The sequence below is a fragment of the Theropithecus gelada genome, chromosome 7a (assembly GCF_003255815.1).
Source record: "Theropithecus gelada isolate Dixy chromosome 7a, Tgel_1.0, whole genome shotgun sequence".
NCBI classification, from domain to species: domain Eukaryota; kingdom Metazoa; phylum Chordata; class Mammalia; order Primates; family Cercopithecidae; genus Theropithecus; species Theropithecus gelada.
In genome coordinates this window covers 48,202,203-48,219,236 of record NC_037674.1, presented here as the reverse complement: position 1 = coordinate 48,219,236, position 17,034 = coordinate 48,202,203, and the positions used below count along the sequence as shown (strand labels likewise).

General features: G+C 37.9%; 1 protein-coding gene across 1 annotated transcript; it reads left to right on the top strand.

Moving 5' to 3' along the window:
- Positions 1-1,665: 1,665 nt before the first annotated feature.
- LOC112627503 (leucine-rich repeat-containing protein 49-like) lies at positions 1,666-14,211 on the top strand. The gene is made up of 3 exons (XM_025389819.1): positions 1,666-1,700; positions 2,071-2,224; positions 13,555-14,211. The coding sequence occupies exons 1-3, from the start codon at positions 1,666-1,668 to the stop codon at positions 13,756-13,758; spliced, it is 393 nt and encodes a 130-aa protein (XP_025245604.1). The 3' UTR covers positions 13,759-14,211.
- Positions 14,212-17,034: the final 2,823 nt, after the last annotated feature.

Genomic DNA, 17,034 nt, shown 5'->3' with positions numbered 1-17,034 from the left:
AAAATTATACTATGTAACTATCCTGTAAGAGGAACCAATTAAGTAAATTGTGATATATATCACAGTTGATTTTTATTCAAGTATTAAAATTGTAATTTTTAATGATATAGAAAATACTTATATAGCATTAAGTGAAAACAGTATACAAAGTTGTATGTTTAGTACAATCTTAATTTTTCACAAAAATGTATAGAAAAGGTTTGCAAGGAAATATGTCAAATGTGAACATTAGTATTACTTTTTTAAAGATCTTTTTTTTTCTACTTTAAGTTCTGGGGTACATGTGCAGAATGTACAGTTTTGTTACATAGGTATACATGTGCCATGGTGGTTTGCTCCACCCATCAACGCATCACCTACATTAGGTATTTCTCCTAATGGTATCCCTCCCCTAGCCCTCCACCCCCTGACAGGCGCTGGTGTGTGATGTTCCCCTCCCTATGTCCATGTGTTCTCATTGTTCAACTCCCACTTATGAGTGAGAACATGTGATGTTTGGTTTTCTGTTCCTGTGTTAGTTTGCTGAGAATGATGGTTTCCAGCTTCATCCATGTCCCTGCAAAGGACATGAACTCATTCTTTTTTATGGCTGCATAGTATTCCATGATGTATATGTGCCACATTTTCTTTATCCAGCCTAAGACTGATGGGCATTTTGGTTCCAAGTCTTTGCCATTGTGAATAGTGCTGCAATAAACATATGTATGCATGTGCCTTTATAGCAGAATGACTTATAATACTTTGGGTATATACCCAGTAATGATTGCTGGGTCAAATGGTATTTCTAGTTCTAGATCCTTGAGGAATTGCCACACTGTCTTCCACAATGGTTGAACTAATTTACACTCCTACCAACGGTGTAAAAGAACTTCTATTCTTCCACATCCTCTCCAGCATCTGTTGTTTCCTGACTTGTTAATGATCGCCACTCTAACTGGCGTGAGATGGTATCTCATGGTTTTGATTTGCATTTCTCTAATGACCAGTGATGATGAGCATTTTTTCATATGTCTTTTGGCTGCATAAATGTCTTCTTTTGAGAAGTGTTTGTTGTATCCTTTGCCCACTTTTTGATGGGGTTGTTTTTTTTTCTTGTGAATTTGTTTAAGTTCTTTCTAGATTCTAGATAAGCCCTTTGTCAGATGGATAGGTTGCAAAAATGTTCTCCCATTCTGTAGGTTACCTGTTCAAATGTGAACATCATTAATTTATGAAAACTTATGGGTGGTTTTTATCCATTTCTTTATACTTTTCAAATTTGTACTTCCTAAAATCTCTAAAATGATTGTGTTATACTTTTAGATCAGAGAAAAATAAATTTTTAAAAAAGTTATATTCCTCTTCAGCCCTCAATCTTCAGTATACAGTTCACAGTAAAGTAGTAGTATCATTTTGAGACATCCTAAGTGGTGGAAGCCAAAAATCCACCTTCATGAGGATGAATCATGGCTGATGGCTCTGTAAGTTATACTGTGATCACTGTATATGTTCCTCTTCATAATCAAATGAGGCTTCTTGTTTCAATATTTAACCTCCTACTAGAATCTTCCCATGATATGCTCACAATTGGAGGTTTTTGGTTTTTGGGTTATTTTGGTTTTGCCTAAACTTGAGCCAAGATCCCATTCCATTTTCTAGCTATGAGTAATATTACCAAACTGCATAATGGAATTATTAACCATTTGTGTGATTTATAAGTGGTAATTAGCATGTTTTATGGGACATAAAGACTTTGAAAGTTTGACCTACTATATCTTTTTGGGTTGTGTTGTGCTCTGTGATTAATTTTTGTATTGATTTTTATTAAAGGAGAGTGCTTTCCATTTTAGAAATGCTTGAGACATATTTTCATTGATGACTGGTAGGTTATGGATAAAACAATTGGGATTGAATAGATTAATTAGTAGAAAGATTGGGGTACCAAACTGAACTCAAATAAATCATAAACTCAAACTCATTAAAATATATGTTCAAAAAAGTATATGTTCCCCTCTAAAGTCAACAAAAAATAGACATGTTTTAGTAAGTCTGATAAGTAACTCTCTAAATCTCTTTACTGTCTTTCTACAGGAAAAAGCAATTTCGGTATCTGCTAGAATCCAAAGGAAAAAAACCTGGTATTATCAACGAAGAAAATAATGACAGCAAAAGACTTGTAGGAGAAAACACAAATCGTGCTACATTAAATTATACTACGAGAGACTTTTACAATGAAAAGCTAGAGGTAAAACTACTGTTAATCTTTGCAATTTAATGCCAGGATATATCCCACATGCTTGGAATTTGGGGGTTGTACATTTTACCCTCAGTTAAGATAACTTTTTTGTTTTGGAATATTTGTCAACCTTATATTACAAAGCCGGGGACAGAAGGTACCCAGGCAATTAGGGAGAAATAGAGCCCTGAAATGAAGAAGAACCAAGGGTTTCAGTATTGTTATTTCAGCAGAAGAAAAAAATGTTCAAAAGAAATCTGTACTGTAAATCTGTAGCAAAAATCTAGAACCCAGAGCAGAACCAAGGGTCCCAATCTGTGTAAGAAGTAGGTTATAGGCTTGCTGTAGGTACTTAGCTACGTCATGCCAGACCATCAGAGAACACAGCAGGACCTCCGTTTTTGTTCGCCTTACTGGGGCCATTGATGTTTTAATTCGTATCTTTCATTCTACACCATTTTCTTATAATTACTTAATCATACAATTTCAACCTGTTCTATTCCTAATATAGCACTCAGCCAGGAAAATGGGAACTAAACCGTTATGTTTTATGTGGTCAGAGGTTCAGAGTGTCTTGTTTATGAGTCTTAAAAGATAAAATATAGCTGTATTGCAAAGGGGAAAGAGGCAGTTCTGGCAAATAGCACAGTGCAAATAAGGCATAGAAGTATAAAACATGTAAGGAGAGGGCCAGGAACTATAAGCAGGTCATCGTTGTGGAAGTTCAGAGATTGAGGTAGACAGTGTTAAAAGATGAGACCAGAAAGATAGTAAGAGAACAATGCGAAAGAGATTGAACGTAATCCTTTGGCCAATAGGGGTTTCCCAGTGTTGCCAAAAGAAGAAAATGAAAGCCAAGGTGGCAGGATTATGTCTCCTTCTCTTCCTGAATACAGCTGGTTCTATGAGTGAAAAAATTAATATGTATATAGTTGTGTTTGGTATCTATGGGGGATTGGTTTCAGGATCTCCTGCAGATACCAAAATGCACAGATGCTCAAGTCCCTGATAAAAAATGACATAGTACATAGTATTTGCATGTAGCCAAGGCACATCCTCCCATATACTTTAAATCATTTCTAGATTACTTATAATACTACAATGCAAATGCCACGTAAATAGTTGTTATACCGTATTGTTTAGGGAATAATGACAAGAAAAGTCTGTACAGATGTGATTTAAAAAAAAATTTCAATCTGCAGTTGTTTGAATGCACAGATGCAGAACCCATGGATATGGAGGGCCAACTATATTTAGTAAATCTAAACATGCCAATTTACATTAAAGAAATTTAGTAAAACATCAAAGAGCTGCATTTAAACCAAGAACAGTTCCACAGTAAAATCTACCAACTCTTTAAGAAACAGAGAATTCTAATGATTTTAAAATTGTTTGAGAGTATTGAAAAAGAAGGAAAACTCTTCCATGTTTTCAATACAGACAGCATAACATTGATTCCAAAAATGCCAGCATTGCATAGGAAAAAAAAAAAAGCCAAACCATACATTTAAAAATATTGGTGCAAAACTCTTTTTAAAATATTGTCAGCCAGAATACAGCAGAACATTAAATGAATAACAAACATTATACCCAAGAGTAGTTTATCCTAGAAAGGCAGGAAAAATTCAGTATTAGTGAATTAATAGATCTAATGTGAAAAATCATGATTCTTTCTATAGACATTGAAAAGAAATTTCACACAATTCAATACCTATTCTTAATTTTGTAACTCAATCAATAGGATAAATGGAAATTGGATAGTAAGTGTTATGCTTGATGGGGAAACTCTGGAAACACTAGCATAAGTAGTAGGCAGAATTCTAACTAAGGTGGCCTCTGTGATCCCCACACCCCGGTATCCATACCTTGTATAGTCCCCTCCCATGGGTGTAGGTAAAACCCGTGTCTTGCCTTTAACCAGTAGAATATGGCAAGGGTAAAGGGGTTTTGCAGACATGATTAATATCCCTAATCAGTTGACTTTGAGTTAATGAAGAGGGAGATCATCCTGAGTGAGTCTGACTTAATCTGGCAAGTCCTTTAAAAGAGGATTCAAGCGGCCGGGCGCGGTGGCTCACGCCTGTAATCCCAGCACTTTGGGAGGCCGAGGCGGGCGGATCACGAGGTCAGGAGATGGAGACCATCCTGACTAACACAGTGAAACCCCGTCTCTACAAAAAATACAAAAAAATTAGCCAGACGTGGTGGCAGGCGCCTGTAGTCCCAGCTACTTGGGAGGCTGAGGCAGGAGAACGGCGTGAACCGGGGAGGCGAAGCTTGCAGCGAGCCGAGATCGCACCACTGCGCCCCAGCCTGGGCAAAAAAGGGAAACCCCTTTTAAAAAAAAAAAAAAAAAAAAAAAAGAGAGGATTCAGGCTTTCCCTGAAAGATTTTTCTGTTGGCCTTGAAGAAATAAGCCCCCATGTTTTGAGAGGCCCACATGGCAGGGAACTGCAAGAAGCTTTTAGGACCTGAGAACAGCCCCAGACCAGCAGCCAACAAGAGAACAGGGATTTCATTCCCACAGCTGCAAGGAACTGAATTCTGCCAACAACCACTTAGGCTTAGAAGAGGACTCTGAGCTTCAGAAATAAACACAACCTAGCCAACACCTTCATTTCAGCTTTATGAAGTCCTGAGCAGAATACCCAGCTAAGCCGTGCCTGGGTTCCTGAAACATGGAAACTGAGCTGATAGATGCACGTTCTTTTAAGCTGCCAAGTTTGAGGTAATTTGTTAGACAGGACTACAATACCAATGCATCACTGAAGTAAGTATCAAGCAAGGATGCCTAATATCACTATTATATTTTTCTAAATACAGATAATACAATGAAACGAGAAGGAAATCAATGGTTATTTGAAAAGAAGGCAGTAAACTTATATTTGCAGATAATATTATTGAATACCTGGAAATCCCAAGAATATTAATTTAGAAATCATAAAAAGCTATAAGAAAATTCAGTAATGTAGCAGAAGTCAACAGCTTCCATATTACAAGTAATAAGCAGAAAGAAGATATAAGGAAAAACCGAACTCACAGTAGCAACACAGAAAGATAATGTATCTTACAATAACCTAATAATAAATATACAGGATCTATAAAAAGAAAACTTTTCAAACGTTAGTGAAGCATACAAAAGATTTATACAAATGGAAAAACATAACATGTTTTGGATAAGAATCTCAAGCAAAATATGTCAATTTTCCTTAAGTTAACTTAAAAATTTCATTTAATCTCAATGAAAATACCAAAAACTTTTTTGTTGAGGCTTTTTGACAAGTTGATACTATAGTACATGTGGAAAAATAAACATAATTAGCTACAAAAACTCCTAAAAAGAAGAACAATGAGAAGAAGGCTAGCACTATTAGATATTAAGGCATATTATAAATACCTACCAATTAAAACAGGGTGGTTGTAAAGAAATAGTCTAATGGGATAAATGATACTGACAAAATGGGATATTCAATCAGAAAAGCATATTGAACCCCTTCTTTGCACCATGCAACAAAAAATTAACTCCAGACCAAATAAAAACCCAACTATTAAAAGCAAAAGTTTCAAGTTTTTATTTTAATAAGAAGAGAAAATCTTTATGATCTTGATTGGGTTGGCTATGATTTTTTAACACCATAGATGCACAAACCATAAAGGAAAATGTTTTGGTAAATTGGACAGTCATCCAAGGTGATTGTGGTTTTTTTCTCTACATTGCCCAGTCTGTCCCTGAACTCCTGGGCACAATAAATCCTCCTACCTCGTCCTTCCAAGTAGCTGAAACTACAGGCATGCAGATTTTTAAAAACAGATAGCTTCAGTGCAGTCATGTAAGCCTTGTTTCCCATTTATAAAATGGAGATATGGATTAAATCCTAATACAAGTACCATTATAGTTAAAATTGCTCTGTAACAAACCCCACTGTTGACCTTTTTCCCAAACCATCTTCATAACAACAAAATTCTAGTTTAATGAAATAATATAAACCATATTGTATAGAGTTTATCTCATCAGGATTGAACCTGTAAAATACTTGCTTTATGAATCCCACAGGGATATTGTGAGACAAAAAGAGATGAGCATATGAAAGCATTTGGGAATGGAAAAAGCATTACCCAAGGAGCAACAACTCCTTGACGGGTCAGGGCAAGAGAGGAAGTAAAGACAGGGAATGTTGACTCCTGCTTTGAGAAATTTTAAAGAGGAAAGAAGGAATCTGAAGCCCCAAAATATTTGGAAAGAAACACTAATCTAACAATCAGGAGATGTGGATTCGAGCCCCTGATTCTACTTCTGAGTACTTGAAAGACCTTGCTCAAGTCCCTTAATCACTCTCTCGACTCACAGCCTAGCATTCCTTCACTTATACCACGCTCCTTACATCTTGAAAAATATTTAAATCACTGCAGCACAAAGTGCTCAGTTTGTCTTCCATACATCCTGAGTTGTTGAGAAAATTAATTGAGGTAAGTTCTTCCAAATCAGGTTAAGCAGACCTTTTCATTATACATGTCATAAATCTGTTGCTTGGTAGTTGTCCATCTATTCTCCTGACTCATCTAAAAAAGATTTAAGATGGACATAGAATCATAGTGCCGAAAAGGACTTTAAAGAATGTAATCCTATTCTTAGATGAGGAAAACTGGAAACTCAGATGAGTTACTGAGGGTCATGTTGAATTATTGACTGAGCCACCTCTGGAATGGAGTCCTAATTCTGACCTTGGACACGTTCACAATATATCATGGTGCTTTCTCAAGTTTTCTTGACCATCCCATTGCAAAGGGCTCTCTCTTTTCTGAGCACTGTTCGTAATTTGCTGTCTGAACATTTTACTCAGCATGTATCTACTGTTTTATGTTTTTAGTTAACTTTTTATATGTGCAGGCCATCTCCCAACTAGACTGTAAGTTCTTCAAGGGCTAGATTAGAGAGTTTTCTCTATGGAAGTATTAATAGAAGATGCTTAATCCTGAGCAGATCTCTCAATCTCTATAGACCTTGTTTCCCAAATATAAAATGGAGATATGGATTAAATCCCAATACAAGTACCATTATAGTTAAAATTGCTCTATAACAAACCCCACTGTTGACCTTCTTTTTCCCAAACCATCTTCATAACAACAAAATTCTAGTTTAATGAAATAATATAAACAATATTGTATAGAGTTTATCTCATCAGGATTGAACTTGTAAAATACTTGCTTTATGAATCCCACAGGGATATTGTGAGACAAAAGGAGATGAGCATATGAAAGCATTTGGGAATGGAAAAAGCATTACCCAAGGAGCAACAACTCCTTGACAGGTCAGGGCAAGAGAGGTGTCTCTAACGTGCTTTCAATGGGATCATCCTGGACAGGCTGAGTGAGTTGTCCTGGCAGACACCTGATAAGTTATAGGGTATATTGTAAGGAGATGCAGAATAATTGGCTTGGAGGAGAGGAGAAATGATGAAGTAAAAATGCGGTTTCAAACACAGTTACTAAATCAAGGATTATTATAGAAGATACAATTCTGTATCAACATGTTCCTAGAGAAACAATGGAAGTAACTATAGCAGAAAATTTTAAAGCACTGTAAATTATACTGTGCCAGTTATGAAGAATTATTTTCATTTGTATAATATGTAAGTGATTTAACAAAATATATCATTTACTTGTTTTAATTTTTGTTATCCTAAATTATTATAAAAAATCTTCCAATCTTAACTAGAATTTTGTCTTTTTAAATTCAAAATTCTATTTTAAGCAATTTAGAAATCTGTAAAAGAAGCATTCACTAAATGTGCTCTGTGCCTTCTACTTGTAAATGCATTGCTTGTAAAATATTGCTCTAAAATGAGCAAACTAAAATGTTGCTGATCTCTAGTGAGTCACACTTGTCCTTCTTTGTAGGAGTTCCTCTGTAGTCCAGATTTACTGAGTGCTAAAAGGGAGCAGCTACATTCTGTTCTCATCAACAAGCTAACTTAGTATATATAGGTGGCTAAGGTTCAAATTGTAGTATTTCAGAGTGAGAGAAGTTCATCAGAGAAGAGGCCAGCTGGAACCATTTGTTGCTTATCACACATCAAAATCTGTACATACTTCTGTGATTGGTCAATCTATGACTTATTGTTTTAGTACATGACTATATCAAATCAGCATGTTGACCCATGAATGGTGATTACTTAGAGGTGCCTTATATGTCATAAGAAAATTCTTAAAATATGCCTCTGTTAAGGAAAGTTAGTGCAATTTGGACTTATTATTAACTTACATTAATTAATCAGGAATTTAAAACATATTTTGTTTTAAAAATCATAAGCATTTGGGCCAGGTGCGGTGGCTCATGCCTATAATCCCAGCTCTTTAGGAGGCCGAGGTGGGTGGATTTCTTGAGTTCAAGAGTTTGAGACCAGCCTAGGCAACATGGCAAAGCCACGTCTCTACAAAAAAATACAAAAATTAGCTGGGTGTGGTGGTGCACGCCTGTGGTCACAACTGCTCAAGAAGGTGAGGTGGTAGGGTCGCTTGAGCCTGGGAGGCAGAGGTTGCAGTGAGCAGAGATCATGCCACTACACTTTAGCCTGGGCATCAGAGTGAGACCCTGTCTCCAAAAAATAAATTAAGTTACATTAAATTAAATTAAATTTAAAAATCATAAGCATTGGGAAAAAGAATAAACATATTAAAAAGGAGGAAAACATACTAATATTCTCAGAACTCAGAAACAATCTTTCTTTCTTTCTTCCTTCCCTCCTTCCTTTCTTCCTTCCTTTCCTTCCTTCCTTCCTCTCCCTCTCTCTCTCTCTTTCTCTCTCTCTCTCTCTCTTTTTGAGACGGAGTCTCACTCGCCCAGGCTGGAGTGCAGTGGCGCGATCTTGGCTCACTGCAAGCTCTGCCTCTTGGGTTCACTCCATTTCCTGCCTCAGCCTCCTGAGTAGCTAGGACTACAGTCACTTACCACCACACCTGGCTAATTTTTTCTGGTTTTTTTTTAGTAGAGATGGGGTTTCACCGTGTTAACCAGGATGGTCTCAATCTCCAGACCTCGTGATCCACCCGCCTCAGCCTCCCAAAGTGCTGGGATTACAGGCGTGAGCCAAGAACTCAGAAACAATCTTAATGAGACTTCAATATATTTCCTTCAATAGTTTTTATGCATTCTTTTCTAACTTTTTAATAAAAACTTCAAACATACAGCAAAGTTGAAAGAATTTTACAATAAACATCCATACATCCAAAACCTACACTCAACTATTAGCATCGTACTATACAGTGTACTTACTTTATCACATATCTATGTATCTATCCCTCCATCAGTCTACCTTGGGATTTTTTAAATTCATTTCACAGTGATTGCAGACATTAGTGTGCTTCTGCCTAAATAATTTAGCGTGCATTTCATTAATTGGAATTCAGTATTCTATAGAGTATTTTTCTTTGTAAATTTTACCATTTAGAGGTAAAACTTACATAGTGAAATGTACATCTTAGGTGTACAATTGCTGAGTTTTGACAAATCATACATTCCTATAACCCAAACCCTATCAGAACATTTTTATTTTTTTCACATAACATTATGATGTAAGCATTTTTTCTTATTACGAATCTTTCTTATTTTTATTTTATTTTACTTTTAAATATTTTATCTTTTAGATACGGGGTACAGTGCAGATTTGTTACATGAGAGTATTGTGTGACACTGGGTTTTGGAGTATGAATCCTGTCACCCTAGTAATGAGCAGAGTACCAGATAGGTAGTTATTTAACCCACACCCCTACTAGCGTCTATATTGTTCCCATATTTATGTTGTTCCTGTCTTCCATGTGTGCTCAGTGCTTAGCTCCCACTTATAAGTGAGAACATGCAACTTAGTTTTCTGTTTCTGCATTAATTTGCTTAAGGTTATGGCCTCCAGTTCCATCTATATTGCTGCAAAGGACAGGATTTCACTCTTTGTTATGGCTATGTAGTTAGTATTCCATGGTGTATATATACTATATTCTGTTTATCCAGTCTACCATTGATGGGCACCTGGGTTGATTCCATGTCTTTGCTATTGTGAATAGTGCAGCAGAGAACATACGAGTGCATGTGTCTTTTTGGTAGAATGATTTATTTTCTTTGTAGTATATACCCAGTAATGGGATTGTTGGGCCAAATGGTAGCTCTGTTTTAAGTTATTTAAGAATCGCCAGACTGCTTTCCACAGTGGCTAGACTAATTTAATTATATTCCCACCAGCAGTGTATGAGAGTTCCTTTTTCTCCACAGCCTTGCTAGCATCTGTTGTCTTTTCACTTTTTAGTAATAGCCATTCTGACTGGTGTGAGGTGGTATCTCACTGTGGTTTTGATTTGCATTTCTCTGATGATTAGTGATGCTGAGCACTTTTTCGTATCCTTGTTGGCCACTTGTATGTCTTCCTTTGAGAAGTACCTGTTCATGTCCTTTGCCCATTTTTTAAATGGGGTTATTTGGTTTTTGCTTGGTGATTTAAATTCCCTATAGATTCTGGATATTAAGCCTTTGTCAGATACATAGTTTGCAAATATCTTCTCCCATTCTGTAGGTTGTCCGTTTGCTCTCTTGATAGTTTCTTTTGCTGTGCAAAAGCTCTTTAGTTTAATTAAGTCCCATTTGTCCATTTTTGTTTTTGTTGCAATTACTTTTGGGGACTTAGCCAAAAATTCTTTGCCAAGGCCAATATCGAGAAGAGTTTTCCAGAATTTTTATAGTTTGAGGTCTTACATTTAAATTTTTAATCCCTTTTAATTTTTGTATATGGTGAAAGATAGGAAAGGTCCAGCTTCAGTCTTCTGCATATAGCTAGCCAGTTATCTCAGCACCATTTATGGAATAGGGAGTCCTTTTCCCATTGCTTGTTTTTGTCACCCTTGTTGAAGATCGGATGGTTTTTGGTGTGCAGCTTTATTTCTGAGTTTTCCATTCTGTTCCATTGGTCTATGTGTCTGTTTTTTACCAGTACCAAGCTATTTTGGTTACTGTGGCTTAATAGTATAGTTTGAAGTCAGGTAGCATAATGCCTCTGGCTTTGTTTTTTATTGTTTGTTTGTTTGTTTGTTTGTTTGTTTTTTGCTTAGGATTGCTTTGGCTATTTGGGCTCTTTTTTGGTTCCATATGAATTTTAGAATTTTTTTCTAATTCTGTGAAGAATGACATTGGGAATTTGATATGAATAGCATTGAACTGTAAATTGCTTTGGGCAATATGGCCATTTTTATGATATTGATTCTTCTAATCCATCAGCAGGGAATGTTTTTCCATTTATTTGTATCATCTCTGATTTCTTTCAGCAGTGTTTTGTAGTTCTCCTTGTAGAGATCTTTCACCTTCTTAGTTAGCTGTATTCCTAGGTATTTCATTGTCTTTGTGGCTATTGTAAGTGGGATTGTGTTCTTGATTTCACTCTCAGCCTGGATGTTGTTGGTGTATAGAAACGCTACTGAATTTTGTACATTGATTTTATATCCTGAAGCTTTACTAAAATTGTTTCAGTTCCAGAGCCTTTTGGCAGAGTCTTTAGGATTTTCTAGGCATAGAAATTATATTGTCAGCAAAGAGAGATAGTTTGACTTCTTTTCCTATTTAGATGCTTTTTAATTTCTTTCTCTTGCCTGACCGTTCTGGCTAGGACTTCCTAGAAATCTTCGTAGGTATAATTTTAATGACAATATCTGCAATTTTTAGAATTTTGTTGGTTTGTTTTGTTTTGTTTTTTGACAGAGTCTTGCTCTGTCACCCAGGTGGAGTGCAGTGGCATGACCTCAGCTCACTGCAACCTCCGTCTCCTAGGTTCAAGCAGTTCTCCTGCCTCAGCCTCCCGTGTAGCTGGGACTACAGGCGTGTGCCGCAACCCTAGCTAATTTTTATGTTTTTAGTAGAGATGGGGTTTCACCATGCTGGCCAGGCTAGTCTCGAACTCCTGACCTCAAGTGATCCACTCGCCTTGGCCTCCCAAAGTGCTGGGATTACAGGTGTGAGCCACTGCCCCAGGCCAAATTTTTTTTCTTTTTTTTTTAGAAACAGGGTCTCACTCTGTTACTCAAGCTGGAGTGCAATGGCATGATCATAGCTGAAACTATAGCCTTGAACTCCTGGGCTCAAACGATTCTCCCACCTCAGCCTCCCAAGTACCTGGAACTGTAGGCATGTGCTATTACACCTGGCTAAATTTTTTATTCTTGTTTTTCTGTAGAGATGGAGTCTCACTATGTTGCCCAGGCTGGTCTTGAGTTCTTGGCCTTAAGCGATCCTCCTGCCTTGGCCTCCCAAGGTGCTGGGATTACAGATGTGAGCTACTATGCCTGGCCTATGATATTTTAAATTTAACTCATTTAATTTATCTTGAAATTATTTTGGTGTTTTGACTTGACTTGAAGATTTAAATGGATCCTTTTCCAAGTAGTTAAATCTATTGTCTCGTTGATATTTATTACTTTCCTTCTTCATTGATGTGCATTACTTCCCTTATAATTCTGATTATCTGATGTGTTACATTGATTCTTCCATATATATTATACTTTCCATGATCATGCCTTGATGCTCTCCAGAAGTATCAATAGCCAAAATAAATGTTAAACTCTTGCATTAAACAAAATCACTTTGTTTTAGCCTCTGTGATGAAATTGGGGCACAATGCTCAAATATCCTCTGGCCCCAAAATTCCTCTGTTGTGTTTAGAACCAGGTTTTTCATTTGCACACTGCCAGACCCAGAAGTTGAGTGGGAGACCTGTTTCTTTAGAAGGCAATGTACTGGATCTCAGGTTTATATATGTTTACTCTTCCTCCTTGTACACTTTCCCCCAACTTTCTCCAAATGGTCAAGGCTGCATAAGTCAGTGTAGTGTACCATTTTATGCTTTTCCGTAATAGAGGGTAAATTCAGAGTATAGGTACTTAAAGTGTTACATAGATATTAACTAATATCATACCAATTGAAATTATCACTATCTGTATCCTGATACATTTACCACAGGAATCTGTGAGTCTGCATTCAGCTGACTTGTATGAGCTAAATGACCTGAACTGAGATAGGAGAAAGAGTACTTATGATTCAACAATTCCAGTAAAGAAACACATTTTCTAGCAGAGCTGTCCAACAGAGGTAGGAGTAGACTGAGAAGGACTGAGGCCCTTGTTGTTATCTTTACTGAAGCAGAACTCTCTGTCAGCAGTGACTAGGAAAGTATTCCTGCTCTGAGGAGTAGGTGGGGGAGGGATGGGGGTCAGAATAAATTATTTCCATTTTTTGTGGTTCCGCTAATTGTTGCTTTGACTTTTGGATTAGTTATGATTTAATGCAAAACTTTCTTTTTTTTAAACAGGAAATAAAGGAAAAGAAGAAATTCTGTAAAACATATATAGAAGACCTTGTGAAGGAAGCCACAGAAATCAACATGAAAAATGAGGCTTTGCAGAAGCTTTGGCCACAGATGTTCATTGAGCTTGTTAGGGATGCAGTTATAGAAATTCGCAATAAAAATTCCTATATGAAGCTCTGCCTACAGCAGATAACAGACCAAAAATAAAGATGGCCTTTAGTTACAGTTGATTTTGGCAGTTTTATTTTTTGAAGGTTGAAAATATGCAGGTTATACATGTTAAAACAACAACACTATCCTATAAACTAGAAAGACTAGTATTAAAGCATTATTGCCCACTGTTCTCATAGCTAAAAGTTAAGAAGGAAAGGAGAAAGGAAGGATTAATTTCCTGTATGTGATGACCAAACAACCTCTGGGAGCTAAGCAGTTTTCAGAGCTGGCGTGGCACTGCATCCTTGGTTCTTGCTTTGATTGGTGCCCTGCTACAGCCCAAAGCACGTAGTATTTGCTGATGATTCAGCATGAGCTGCATCTACCTACTTTTAGCTGATAATTTTCAGTTATTTCCCTTTTTATTTTATGTCATGATTTCAAAACCAAAAATATGTTCTTTTTATGAGTGAAGAATAAACTTACTAATAAATTAGTAAAAATAAAGTATGTTTGCCTCAATTCAGTCAGAATTGTCATATTTATTGTATGTTCCTCTTTAGTTAGGTACGGTCCCTGCTGTTCACCTATATGGAGGATGCCCCATTCTTCTAGGGATGCATTCTCAGGGAACCACAGGAGGTCCTGGGAATCACTATGGACAGAAAATATGAAAATGAGTCAAAACTGGGATAGGAAGAAAATGTTTTGTCTTAGGAGATCCTGAGTGATTGCAAAATGCTGTTACAAATCAGTAAGTCTGCTTCTCTGCAAGGTGTTTCCTTCCCTTATTAGCTCTCAGGGGCTCTTAATAGACATGCATGTGTACCTGTGCCTCAGAAGTATTAGGGATGCATGAGTGAAGGGTTCTAATTTTTAAAATTTCATTTGAAGATCAAATTCATGCTGGTGAGAAGGGTAGTAGGAGCCTATTACCATAGCTAGAGATTATGCCACTTCAGAAAAACAATCTTAATAAATAAACTGAATTCTTCAGTTTGCTTAGATTTTACCTAGCAGCTATTATGTCAGCAGGACCACCAGGATATGGGAAAACAGGACTAGAAGATGTACGACAGCAAAGACGTGCAGAGACTTGCAGAGACACCTGAAAGGAAGCTAGGTAAGCTGCTATTGCGGTTCTGAGAAAGACCCACATCCTTAAGATCTCTTAATTACTCTTCTCCCAGAAGGAATGCTTAACTTTAACAGGTTACCATTTTTCTGATCATAGCCTTAAAAGGCTGTCCTGGTTTTTTCATCTTGGCACTTAGGCCATCAGCTTACTAGTGTGTAACCTCAGTTTCCTCCTAATAGCACACACTTCTTAAGATAGTCATGAGGATCAAAAGAAACAATACATGTAAAGCATTTCTCGTCATGCCTGGCACACAGCAAACACCCAATACATTGAGCTTTAATTATTACTCTTTCGGATGTAGGTTGAAAGGGTTGGTGCCCTAGGGCAGAGGAGCTATTAGCCTTGCTTTCTGATCCTTTAGCCTCTCCAAACTGAAACATATGGACCATTTCTCATCTGGCTAGTAAACAGTTATCTCTCCTGGGGCTTATGTCTTGTTTGGTATAGAAATGAGATCCCAGCTTGAAAGTGATATTGAGAGGAGAACCAAAAGTGTATTGTCTGTGGACTTCTGCCAGATTGGAAAGACGTAAGAACTTGTGACTCTTCGGGAGTCTTCCCACTCTAGGCTTTGCAGGTGAATGGTCTGGCTGTTTAATACTCTGTCCAGCTTCCTGCATGTCTCTCCTCCCCTAACCCTCCCATCCCTGATGCTAAAGAGACTTGACACTCACATGCTTTCTTGGCCCAGCCATCCTGGGAATTTTAGGAACACTAAGTCAGCATTCAATGAAATGGCAGCAAGCAGTCCCAGCCACTGCTGGCTCTACCCAGACCTGCTTCAGGCCTGGTAATAGGGTCTTTCTCTTGTCCCTGAAACCAAGCCTCTTTATTCCTCAGCTTTCGTCTCTCCTTCCTTCCTACCTGAGTTCCCTTTCGCTCCTACCTGCTCCCACCATCCCATACTGATTTCTACTTCTTGAATCCTTATTTTGTCTGGTCTCAAACTTCCAATGGCGGTCCTCCCATCTAGTTTTACCCTCCAAGCTCATTTTGCTTTCTGAAGTTCCTGGGTGACGATAATCCCCAGATAAAAAGACAAGGAGACCTGGGTCTGCTGGGTTAGGGATCAAGTGAGGGTCCTATGTTGTGAGTGAGTGGTGATCTAGGGAACAAATTGCCATTTCTACTTGGAATTTTCCAGGGTTTTCAGGGAAGGGGAAGAGATGCAAATCCACAGTCTGAGACTCTCTAGGCTAATGTGTGCTGAAGAATTGCTTTTTTCCAAAAGGGATCTTATGCAGAAACAAAATTGCATTTGCCTCAAAAGCAGAAGCATTCAGTACTCCCATTTAGGGAGATACTCTACCCCATGTTCTGGTACAGTGGCTGGATGGTGAAGTGTGCTGCTAGACCTGGGGATGGTTACCACGTGTGCAGGTGGACCTGAGGCTGGTTAACTGTGCTGCTGAGTCGGAGGATGGTGCTGGTATCAGCTCCTCACTTCCTGAGCATCATTCCACTGAAGGCCTGGCACATAAGACAGTGCAGCCCTACCATGCTCCTGATCTATTCCTGATTGGGCAGGAATGCACTGGGATTCATATTCTCTTCAGTGAGTAACCATCTTTTTTTTTTTTTTTTTTTTTTTTTTTTTGTGAGACGGAGTCTCGCTCTGTCGCCCAGGCTGGAGTGCAGTGGCCGGATCTCAGCTCACTGCAAGCTCCGCCGCCCAAGTTTACGCCATTCTCCTGCCTCAGCCTCCCGAGTAGCTGGGACTACAGGCGCCCGCCACCTCGCCCGGCTAGTTTTTTGTATTTTTTAGTAGAGACGGGGTTTCACCGTGTTAGCCAGGATGGTCTCGATCTCCTGACCTCATGATCCGCCCGTCTCGGCCTCCCAAAGTGCTGGGATTACAGGCTTGAGCCACCGCGCCCGGCCGCTAGAGTAACCATCTTAACAACAAAGATTCGTTGAGCAATGTCTTGCACTATTATCAGCTCTTTATATACATTCTCATTTAATTTCCTAATGCTGCGATATATATATGATAGCAATCCCATTTGAACACTAGAAAACTGAGGCATAGAGAGGATAAAAAAAAACACACCTAAGGGTATTTCAGCCAATAAATAGTAAACAGCACCCACATTCACTGTTAGTCTTAAGGATCTGGCATCTGGGAAGAATTTTGATGTCCATGGTCATTCCTGATCTACTTTCATGTTTTGTCATTGTGCTGAGGAATA